The sequence below is a fragment of the Pezoporus flaviventris genome, unplaced genomic scaffold, assembly GCF_033815535.1.
Source record: "Pezoporus flaviventris isolate CSIRO_AGI_PZ_B2104156 unplaced genomic scaffold, CSIRO_AGI_Pfla_v1 ptg000029l, whole genome shotgun sequence".
Classification (NCBI taxonomy): Eukaryota; Metazoa; Chordata; class Aves; order Psittaciformes; family Psittacidae; genus Pezoporus; species Pezoporus flaviventris.
The window spans coordinates 19,137,250-19,148,909 of record NW_026892577.1 but is presented as its reverse complement, the minus strand read 5'-3'; the positions used below and the strand labels follow the sequence as shown (position 1 = coordinate 19,148,909).

The window sequence follows — 11,660 nt, the reverse complement described above, 5'->3', positions numbered from 1 at the left end:
CGCCCGGCGGGGCCCGCGCCCCTCGGCCCCCGCCCCGCAGCCGCTCCGCGCTGCCGGGGAAGCGCCGCGCCCCGCCCCGCCGCCCAGCCGCCGCTCCGGTAAGCGGGGGCGGCCTGGGACGGGCCGCACGAAGCGGAGCCGCGGACTCGCGCCGCGCCCAGCGCAAGGCCGGCGGGAGGCCGGGGCCGCAGCGCCGCCCGCCGCCGGCACGGAACGGCACGTGTCGGGTGGAGCGCGGTGGCGGAGCCGAGGCGCGGCGCGGCGGCGGGCGGCTCTTCTTCTCTGGCGGTGCGAGGTACGGGCCGGGCGGGGGCTAGCGCGGGCGCTTGCCTCGCCGCCGCCCCGGCTGCAGCAGCCCACGGGCCCCGAGGACACGCGTGGGGAGCGCCGCTGCCCCGCTGAGCCCGGGCAGCCCGCGGGTAGGGTGGGCGCAGGACGCTCGGGCGCTGCACGGTGCATGGTGTGGTGCGGGCGCTGCGTGGTGCATGGCATGATGCAGCGTGGTCTATGGCATGGTGGATGGCATGGCATGCAGCACAGTCCCAGGCACAGCGTGGTGTCCAGTGTTGGATGGTGCATAGCATGGTGCCTGGTGTGCTGTGGTCCCGTACCCCACACCGTACTGGTTGCATGATGTGACTTGGCGTGGCACTGTACATGGTGCAGTGCAACCCCAATGCCTGCCTACATCCCTTTGCTCCCCCAGCTGTACATGTGTCTGTCAGAGCTGTCCATACATCCAGTGGAAGGGTGTCTTTTTGTCACTGTCTGGTGCTGGTGTTCCGTTTTGGAGTGGGTTTTGCTCTCGTGTGTTTGTGTGGCTGTGCAAGCTTGTACCATCTGGTACATCTGTGAAGGGCCTGTGAAGTCAGGGAACAGAGCAGGTGCTTCAGAAGTGAATGGCTATGGTGGATTACCCAGGCTAGTTCAGCAGGGTAGAGGATTCACTGAAATATTTAAGCTTTATAAAATATTTATGTATTATCAGTTTCAGCAGAGGATTGTGGCAGAGATCTACAGGTTAAATCCTTCATGCCTGAAAACTTTGTGTGTTTACTGTCTTGTGTGTCATCTTTTCATCCTGTGTGAGTCCCCCCCTTCCTGCTGTGGCAGGGGAGAAGCAGAGGCTGTGGAGCTCACTCCTGTTAGTCAGCTTTTGAGGCTGTGACTGTCACAGCAGCATCCGAATGCTTCGTTGTATGCAGCAGCACCCCTCGTGCTCCTCTCCTCCGTGGACAGGCTCATCAGTATATCTTCCCAGGAAAATCTTCCCAGGCCTCTCATCCTGCTCTTTTTTGAGCTCTTTCTGCCTGTGTCTGTCAGCCAGAGTCTCTTCTGCTCCTCTATCCCCAGGCCAGCTTTGCCCCTGTGGCTTTATCTTAACATCCATTCCTTGTCTAGACTCTCCAAAGTTAAATTATTCTCAGCCTGATGGCCAGGGGATTAGGGAAGAGCTGAGGAGATGAGTGTGGGGCCTGATGATGTCCCCATACGGCCCCTTGCCCCTGAGCTGGGGCAGCCTGTTGTAGCCCTCCTGGCTCATCCTTACAGCAAAGGGGCAGCGTGAACTGCTTGCCCCTGCCCCTCAAGACACACCAGATGAGTTTTTCTCAGCAAAGCAGGAAAGCTTCTGCACTAGCACTGTGAAGCAGCCTTTGGGGGTTGGGGGAAGCAACATGTGGGAGACGCCATAGCTGCCAGTGTGGCGGGTGCATGCCTGCTCACTTTCCTTCAGTGTTCATTTAGCCCAGATGGTGTATGAGGTATGGTGATTTAGGTGAACCAGTTGTGTTTACTGATATGCTTGCAGAGAGAGTGGGGAGGTGTGAGTGTGCACAGGTTGTTAGGCTGTGGATTCCTCCTCCGTCTGAATCTGGCCTGCCGGCGTGATGCTTCTATTACTGAAAATTACTTCTAGTGGGAATGCTGAATCATGTACTCCCAATAACCAGGAGATACAGTGGGATGAAGGTATAATTCATTCAGTTTTCTTTACGTTTTTGTTTTTTTATTTTATTTTCTTCTTTTATCTTTTGTCTTGTGTGCTTCTCATGGCAGCCCAGGCAGTGCTGCCAGCAGGCTGGGTGCTCCAGCATGGTGCTCATTAACAGAATTCTCCCTGGTCCTCATTTTAAGTTCCTCTTAAATTTTATCCTATTTCTAAGTGTTATTGTGCAGGGCTGCCTGAAAAAAAAAAATCTTTAGTTGCGTTTAACACCCTTGAGATCTTTCCAGACTGCTGGCTTGTCCCCTCCCCATCTTAGTCATCCCATATTGCGCTAGACAAATTTAGCTCCTAACCTTTCCTTATAAATCAATCCCTCTGGCCTACTGGCAATTTTTTGTTGTTTTTCTCTGAACTCCGTCTGTTGAAAGTATTAGAAAAGCCAGGCCAAATCCGAATACGGACCCATCCAGCCTTTCTCCCAGAGGTTGCATGGAGTAAGGGGCAAGTGGCCTCTAGTGGCCAGCCATCGACTAAGGCACCGAAAGGGAGCACCAGTGCTCCCAGGCCGCTGACTCTCCCTTCTCGAGAAAGGGGCAGGGCGATAGGGTTAGCGTCAGGGAATGTGACTCACACCCTTGCCCCTCTCTCAGCCTAAAGCACAGCCCCCTTCAGCAGCTCTGCCCCAAGCCCTGCCGGCTCGGGGTGCCCATGCTTGGTGTCCTGCTTTCACATGGTGATGAGCAGGGGATTGATGGAAACCCTGTGGGCGTGTCACATTCCCTCTGAAATTTCAAAGCAAGTCCCAAGAGCTCTCTTACTTTACTGCTAGTACAACTGTCTTGCTTTTAGCTGTTCAGCAGTGTCATTAGTGCCGTATTTTCAGCATAATTCAGAATACCTAGCTTCGGTGGGTAAAGAAAGGGTAAGTGCTGGATTTTCCCTTCCTTTTAACTTTGTTTAAGCAGTCAGGGTGTAGTTTTAAACTCAATGTAACATATTGAAGAGCTGGAATCAGCAGAGTTCATTGCTTCCAGCAGATCTTTCAGTCGTGGGTTTCCTCCTGCCTGGAGTATGAATGCCTCTGTGAACTTCTGCCTAGCTCCAGACAAACCTGAGCTTGACCTGAAACAAAGCGCATTGTTTCATAAGGTTGCTGATAGTTTTCAGTTTCCTTTGGAGGCCCCATAAGGCACATTAGTGGCACAGAGGTGGAGCTGAGCATTAGCACTGTTTTTGTTAAATGAGCTTTACCATTTTGCTAGTTTTCAGTGATTCTGCCACTACAGGAGCTGCTATCCAAAGCCCTGTTGCCATTTTGTTCCCTGAAGTAGTAGTGTTTGCAACATTTTTTTGCAGGAAGTCTGTAGCTGTGGATGTTAAGTTCATAGAATCATAGAATAGTTAGGGTTGGAAAGGACCTTAAGATCATCTAGTTCCAACCCCCTGCCGTGGGCAGGGACACCTCACACTAAACCATATCACCCAAGGCCTCGTCCAACCTCGCCTTAAGCACTGCCAGGGATGGAGCATTCACAACCTCCCTGGGCAACGTCTTCCAGTGCCTCACCACCCTAACAGGAAAGAATTTCCTCCTTATATCCAATCTAAACTTCCCCTGTTTAAGTTTTAACCCGTTACCCCTTGTCTTATCACTACAGTCGCTAATGAAGAGTCCATCCCCAGCATCCCGATAGGCCCCCTTCAGATACTGGAAGGCTGCTATGAGGTCTCCACGCAGCCTTCTCTTCTCCAGGCTGAGCAGCCCCAACTTCCTCAGCCTGTCTTCATATGGGAGGTGCTCCAGTTCCCTGATCATCCTCGTGGCCCTCCTCTGGACTTGTTCCAACAGTTCCATGTCCTTTTTATGTTGAGGACACCAGAACTGCACACAATACTCCAGGTGAGGTCTCACAAGAGCAGAGTAGAGGGGCAGGATCACCTCCTTCGACCTGCTGGTCACGCTCCTTTTGATGCAGCCCAGGATACGGTTGGCTTTCTGGGCTGCAAGTGCACACTGCCACCCCAAGTTCCTTACAAATAGCCAATCCTTTCTTTACCAGTTGTGATGCCTTGGCCCTGCATCTATTTTAGGGTTTCAGTGGCCTGTCTTGAGCAGTGGCCCACACTAGGTACTTCAGATGAGATAGTAAACTCCTCAGCAGGTTACCGGGATATAACCTGTAATTCTTCTTCCAAAGCTTTCATAGATGGAGAATGGCTTGTTCTGAAGATGGGTTTAACTTCTAGTTTTCTTTGTCATAGATATGACAGCTTGTTACCCAGAGAGATGGCCAAGCTATCCTTTGACTTTGCAGTTTTTCCTCCTCGATGACATCATTGAAAAAATGTTTTCTCTTGCCAGTTTTGAATTCATTTATATTCTACCCTTGTATTTTTAACAAATGTCCCTTTTCTTGTGCTGTGAGATGACTGCTTATCCCTGTGTCCACAATATTGTGCATGTGCTTACATATAAACTCTCTCTGAGTTTAGATGAGTTTTTGGAGGTCTGTTTCTTCCCAGTGCCAGTCTCTGTGCTGTCTCCACTTCTTCCTGGGGTGCAGCCCATGCTGAGCTCAGCCTGTACCGTTGCTGTAGGTGATATGACTACAAATGTTTCTGTGTTAGTCTCCATCCCACTCCTTGTCAACTGTGGCACCTCACTGCGTTCTTCACTTGCAGTTTCATATTGAGCATAGTGCTCCCTCGGGCTGCCCGTGGGGTCTTCTGCATCCCTCAGCCACGCTGGTGCAGACAGGGCACAGATCTGCAGTCTGAAGGTTGGCCTCTTTCCCTGTAATGTGTTGTTTTGTGTTTGGTGTTTGAATGATGAGCTGTTTGTCCTTGTGCAATCTCTCTGGCCTGCACGGATCAATCTGAGATTCCTTCTGGCATTTTGGGATCTGCCCAATTAAAGCTAGGTGGCACAGGACCACTCTGCTGCCTGCTCCCAGCATGCCCTCCCAGCACCTGATCTTGCCAACTTTATCCTTCCCTGGTGGCCACTCGCACCCTAGCTTTGCACAGATATGCTGGGGGAGAGATGGCTGAGCAGAAAGCCTTTCCTCTTGCTCAGCCATGCAGGAGCTATGTGTAGCCACTGTCTCAGTTGGGCCTTGCACCATCCACGCAGCAGGTCACTCAGGGCAGGACATGGTTCCGCCTGCCCTTGAACTATTAGAGCTGGTGCACAAAACAGTGTGAGCTGGGCCATTCTCGCTCCCTCACTGCAATGTACCATGGGACAGACCTGTCCTAGTGATGCTGGAGAGGTTCCCCAAGGGCTGGTGAGGTGACCTCTCTGGGTTAGGAGCCAGGGGGGGTGAGGGCAGTGGCCAGCCGTCTCCCACGACATTCCCTTGTCCTGCCCTCTCTCCACAGGTTATGCCACTCTCCAGGTTTGCTGGGTGCCTGCCGGTGAAAGAGAAGGGTTGATATTTTGTCCAGGCTTTTAGGTCCTGAACCAAAATGGCAGCTGGAGAGTCCCCTCCCGTAGGAGATGTCTTCATCGACCTGCAGCAGGTGAGGTGGGAATCAAGCAGCAGAGTGGCCATCTCTTCCCTGGGGACCATGCTCCTGCCAGGCTGAGTGCGGGACCCGTGTCCCGGTGGCCTGCTGCAGTAGGAGACACAGCTTCTGTTCACAGGGTTCAGGTCTGCACAATGGTACCCCAAGGCTGCCCATAAGCCCACATCCACTTTGCATGCAGACAGCAAGCTGTGGTCCAGAACGGGCCAGAGGTTGCTCTCTGGGGTTCCTGTGCCTCCACATGCCATTGGGTGGGGTAGGCAAGCAGCAGGAGGAGCTGGACAGCTTGCAATTAGACTCTTCGCATGTAGGCTGGGCTTGGGACACCCATGCTAAGGTGAGAGAAGAAGCAGTCTCACCCACAGATACAAAGCCACTTGTGGGGCACAGCTGGGGTATGCGAGGAGAGTCACAACTTGGCTAAAGCTGCCTTGCTCCCTCTTTCCGCCCAGCACAGATTTGTCACAGTTGGGCTTCCTCCTGTTTCCATGGAAACACAGGAGTCCACAACAGCTCCACACTGGCATTTCAGCTATATTGACGGAAAATTTTACCAGCTGCAGCTGCTCGTGAGATCGAAAATACAGGGGTCACTTGGCGATGTTCTCCTTGGAGTATCTCCACCAGCAAAAGGCAGAGGAGTACCAGTAGCCTGAAACAAGAGGAAAACAGGCAGGAAAGCCTGAAAAGAGCACACCAAGGGGAACAGGGGAGGCCCTAGGAATGCAGAGAAATGGTGAGAAGGCACATGGTGGTCACTGACCCAAGGGCAGCTCACCAGAGCAGGGATGCTGTTTTCCAGGGGTAAATACGGAAGAGATCTAAGACAGGGAGGGGTGGCAGACTGGGCAAAGGGAAGGCCAGAGGGCAGTAGTTAGATGTGAGGAAAGAGAAACCCCAGCTAAACAAAAGCTGTGCATCTCTTTCAGTAGGAAAGACAGGCACTGACATTGTCCTTTGATATCTGCCACTCAGAGGAGGTGTGGAGGACCACTAAGGTATCTCTGCAGAGTGTGGCTTGGAGGGTTGCTGATCTGTTTTGGCTCTTGGTTTTAAGCAGAGCTGTCCCTCTAAGGGAGAAACTTTGCCCCAGCCCTGTTGTGTGGAGCCTGTTGCTCCTCAGCAAGCCCAGCACCGTTTGCAGGGCAGGAGGATCCAGAGGGCTGTAGGGGTCTGCAGTGTTTGATTCTTGTCTGGCGATTTCTGTGCAGGGCAGAGATCGCGCACAGAAGGCCTTTCCTGGTGCCGAGGACGATGAGGACTTGGATAAGACTTTGTCAGTCGAGAGATTTGGGGACCTGATAAGCAAGTCAGCGTCAAGCAGTCTGGAGAAGCAGAGACGCAGCTACAGTGAGAGAGATTTTGAATGTATGTAGGTTTGAACCTTTGTGCTTCCACCCTCGCCACCAACCCTTGCTCAGCCCCATGTGCTCTGCAGCCTTATTCTGGCATCCTGCAGATCGTGTTAGCCTCCTATTCATTTCCTCCCTTCAGAGCGTTCCCAAAGTGCTCTGTACACCTAGTTTAGCACCTGTGTCTGTGGCCTCTTCCCAGTCTGTTCCCTGTTCACCTGTCCTTACAGGTGTAGCTACCGCCCAGGTCATACAGCAGCATAGCTTAGCCTGGGGTATTCACTGACCTGGCATTGGAGATCTTTGCAGCCACTTCCCCCATGTTGAAATTTCCAGTTTGAAACTATTTTTCTTCCATATAGCTTCAAAGAAACATCCAAATATGGCCAGAAGCCAGGCTGTCCTCCCCATTCTGAAAGCAGATGGCTCCAGTCAGACATGCCTGTATATTTCTAAATAGCAACATGAAACCATCAGGTTTATCTGCTCAAAGGACTGCAAAATAAAAATGGGGTGTGAATTTGAAATGCTGTAGCTACCTCACCTGAACTCCTCTGTTCAACATGTTTATTCCTCTAATTCCCTTACATGATGAAGGCAACCAGTCTGCCCAAACTGATTTTGGCTGTAAAATGAGAGTGTACCCACAAGAGTGGCTATAAGCTATTGCCTGATGTAGGTGGGTCACATTAGTTTGTAGTAACAGCAGTGAATGGCAGGAAGAGGAGGCCTCAGTGCAGCAGTCTGCTTGTGTTGCAGACAAGTAGTGCTGGTTGGGAGAGTTTCCCACTCTTGCTCTCCACAGTGTTATACTACTTATTTTCCAGCTTATCTTTGATGGAGTACAGCATCAGGAACATTATGTTCCAAACACATCACCAGGCTATATTCTGCTTGGCCCCTCATTTTCAACAGCTGTTGTAAAAGTTTGCTGGTAAAAGTTACTGTAGTGCCCCCCAGCTGCTACTTCCTGCTTGTGTCATTTCTCTATAGAAGGTCTATTCAAATAACGCTTTCCACCTGAGCACACAGTCACTCATGCACATGGCTGCAAGGTGCTAATAGCTTTGCTGTGGAATGAATACCTGTCCTGTGCCTGTAGGATGTACCTGCTCATCAGCTCTGCCTGTATGCACAGGTGTGTGGGTTGGCTTGAGCGTGCATGGCAGAAGCTTCTTTGAAAATTTGACTAGAGGTTTGTACTGTTTGGGATTTTTTTCTTCTAAATGGAAGAGTCCTTCTTCCTTTGTCAGAGCCAAGCTTGTTTTCCTCTGAGCTCCTCATGTACCCCTGTTATTATGTCAATCTGGTTATCAGAAGCTTTATGCAGTTCTTATTCATAAAGCTGGAAGATCTGGTTGGATTATTAGAGTTTGAAAGATAACATACAAGCCCATGGAGGTGAATGCTCTCTGGGTTTAGAAATACTTCCTGCCCTATTCAAAGCCAGGAATTCCTAATATACAGGATCTTTCTTCTGAGCTCACTATCCAAATTACTTTTTCATATCTCTTGTATCAAGTTCACTGAGAAGTGTAATCAGACATCTGGAACACTGATTTGGCCATAACTTTCCTTACAGGCAGGCAATGCAGGGAAGGAAGGCAGGGGCTGGACACATAGGAGTTGCAGGAGGACAGGGAGGAAGAAGAGGGAGGCATGAAGCCTTTTGTGTTTGGGAGGGATATATTTTTCCCACCTTGAAGTCAACTCTGTGGAGATGTGATCAGTTGACACAAGGAAGCCTGAGTGCAGGGGTGAAGACCAGTGTTCCCCTCTTCTGTGCCAGATCAGGCATTTGCCATCATTGCCTTTCCCTGCAGCCCAATGCTTTGGTTTCCTTCTGATCCAATAATTAAATGTTACTGTCTCAGGCTGATGTGAACAAGCCAGAAAAGAAAGATGGGCTGTCCTCACCAGCAGCTTTGTGCTGTAGAAGGAGCAACGCATGTACAGTTGGGGCCTTCCTTGCTGCTTCTTACATTAGAAATTCATGCCTGACCTATCTGTGGCATGCAGAGCAGTGCTACCCGAGTGCGGTAGTGGGACACAAAGGCCCTTCTGCCAAAACTTGAGAGTTAATAGGGTACATCTAGTTAAGTCAAAGTAAAGAACACTTTGGAAGAAAAAGTGTTTATAAAGAGCCCAACCTCTTTCCAATTTGCTGATGTTTAACCATTCCCAATATCCTTTAATCTTGCCATAAGCCTCTCCTGCTGAACCAGGGATGTGTGTGAAATATCCCTGTTGTTCCCAAGGGGGGAAGCAAGGGAGAAAAAATTTGAGAAACCAAAGGAAAGGAAACATGACAGCAGAACAATGAACCTGCCTGGCTCTCCCAGGGAGAAGGTTACAGTTTCCATTGAAAATGCCCTTTGAAAGTAGTTTTCACTATAAACAGATTCTGCTGCCATGTCACAGGAAAGCGGGGAAGGAACCAAGTCAAAACAGACTGGAAACAATTCCTCAGGAAGAGCTGCTGAGCAACACCCCTTTGCCAAGTGGCTGGTGCCCCCCGTGTTTTCAGCTGCTCTGGGTTCAGCCCCAGTATCTGTGCATCCTGCAGACTGGGAGCCTTTTATCTGCAGGTAGACCTAGTAGACCTCTCTCTCAGGAGATGCTGAGCTTACGCTGTTCTCTGCCTGGTGCCTTATCGCTGTTTTTGAGTGAAGGCTCAGAGATGCCATTAATTTTTTCTCACTCTGTAATTCCCACGACACTCAGGTTAAGTCCGTATGAATTTCTCTTTGTAGATTCATTTAAAGAAAAATCTTTCTGCCCTGTTTTTTACCCTGGTTCTTAAAAGACAGCCTCTTAATTGAACCTGCATTTCAGAGGCTGGTAGACAGAAGCCCACATGGTACCTGAGAGTGGACTTAGGCTGCGTCTGCACTAAAAGGTTTGGTCTGTGGTTCCTGTGGGTATGCAGGAGGGACATGCTGTCAAAGCCTGAGGGATAAATGAAGTGCATCTATTTAACTCAAAAAACACTATGCAGGAAAGAAATCATAGGAATTATAATTAGGTTGGAAAAGATGTTTAAGATCATTGAGTCCAACCGTAAATCTAACACTAAGACCAACTCTAATCCATGTGTCTAGAATGTCTGTTAAGGGCCTAAATCATGCTTGTTTGAGAATGTAAGAAACATGTTTGGGAAGGGCATGGTGCCTCTGGCAGGTCACTGTAGCTCTGCATAGCCATGCAAATGGCTTTTGGCAACACTGGGAGAGTGGTCCTGCCTTCCCCAGGGCAGTAGAGCTGCGCTGGGGTGTTTTAGCACTGCACAAGAGCTGCCTCCCCAGCCACCCCAGGCTGGTCATAGCCTGCTGCATCACTGGAAGAGCTTAGCTATGTCCCTGCGGGCTGGTGGCTCTCCTTGCCCTTCCTGGCCCTTGATCTCCAGACCATGCTATTTCCTGGAGGGGCGCCTGGCAGGTTCCTCCCAGCCTCTTCCTGCCCCTGACTCTCTTTTTCTCTCTCAGTCCACCGCCAAACCTCGCACCACATCCATCATCCCCTTTCCACTCACCTCCCTTCTGCCTTCAAGTTCCAAAAGAGGCCCCCCCACACCAGCAGGAGGAAAAAAAGGAGGAGAAAAAAGAAGAAAACCTCAGTACCCCCCTCAGAAGTCACCCCCACCATCCAGGAAGAGGACGAGGAGGGGGGAGAAGAGGAGGAGGAAGAAGAAGAAGAAGGAGAATCTGAGGCAGAAGAGGCCCAGGAGAAAGAGATCTCTGCAGAGTCTGAGGGTGAAGCTCGTGGGAAGGACACATCCCCTAAGCTGGAGCCCTCAAGCAAACCAAAGGCAAGGCTAGGGCATCCCTATCTGGATGGGGCTCAGAGGTGGGGGAGGTGGAGAGAGGGTTGATGTCTAGAGAGTGCCAGGGCACATGGTCGGAGGAGTGTGATGCTCAGGGGGAAGAGGCTGTAGCTGTGCAATATTGTCAGAGGAGTGGTTTTGTCCCTGCCTAGCAGAGATGAGGACAGTGGTAGATAAGCCATTGCTTGGGATGGATGCTGGGGAGGTTGTGCATCACCATTTTGGGGGCGTAAGATAGTTGGGAAAAGGTCAGTGTGTCTGTTCTGAGGGTGTATAGGATATAGAAGGGCTCAACATGGCCAGTCCCATCGTATGGGAGAAGTCAGTGTGGCCCATTCTAGAAGGTGGGGACATGGGGAGGATCTGTGTGCCAGGGACTGGGGTGAAGGCTGCCTGCCCAAGCTCTTCCTGTCAGGACTGTTGTCTCTGCAGTTCACCATTGGCAGTGATGAGGAGGAGTCTGTCAGCGCTGCGGCCCCCGCGCAGTTCCATGTAGAGGAGGAGTGTGGCATCCTGTCCCCTGTGCCGTGCTTCACTGACCTGCTGCAGGACAAAGGCCCTGCCTCCCTCCGCAGGTAGGTGAGCAGTGCTGAGCCCCCTGCCACTCTCCTTGGGTCAGGGTCACTCCACAGACCCTGTCCCTGAGGGTAGTGGCTGTGCCCATCCTGAAGTTGCCTGCTGAGCCAGAGGGGACATTGGGCCCTGAGGGAGCGTGGCTGTGAACAACACGATTGCTCTTCAGTGGTCAGTCACTCCCTGTTACTCCTCCTACCTCCGTGGGTCTGTGGGATTCTCATGGTGTGGATTTGGAGGCACTGGGCTGCACACCCACAGTACTCTTCCTTTCAGCTAACTTGAGCTATTGTGCTGACCTGCAGGCTGGGAAGCCATTAGGCATTGGCTCAGAGATGGGTCCCCATTACTGACCACAAGCTGATCCCACTCTGTGATGGAGGAGAGGAGGAGTAGAAGGGGCAACCTTTAGGTTTTGGGATAGGTGACTTCGGGT

The 11,660-nt window shown here is 51.3% G+C and overlaps 1 protein-coding gene across 3 annotated transcripts in view; it reads left to right on the top strand.

Annotated features, from left to right (window-relative positions):
* Nucleotides 1-183: 183 nt before the first annotated feature.
* The window catches only part of SLC4A3 (solute carrier family 4 member 3), a 34,410-nt gene continuing 22,933 nt past the window's right edge, over nucleotides 184-11,660 (top strand). The window contains exons 1-6 of one of the 3 annotated variants that reach the window (XM_061459439.1): nucleotides 281-295; nucleotides 4,631-4,728; nucleotides 5,330-5,470; nucleotides 6,688-6,844; nucleotides 10,314-10,636; nucleotides 11,084-11,226. In XM_061459439.1, the coding sequence (XP_061315423.1) occupies nucleotides 5,417-5,470; nucleotides 6,688-6,844; nucleotides 10,314-10,636; nucleotides 11,084-11,226 (677 nt within the window). In that variant the 5' untranslated portion in view covers nucleotides 281-295; nucleotides 4,631-4,728; nucleotides 5,330-5,416. Of the gene's footprint in view, nucleotides 296-4,604; nucleotides 4,729-5,329; nucleotides 5,471-6,687; nucleotides 6,845-10,313; nucleotides 10,637-11,083; nucleotides 11,227-11,660 lie in introns of those variants that run through there. The other 2 variants (XM_061459441.1, XM_061459440.1) reach the window with 2 other exon arrangements.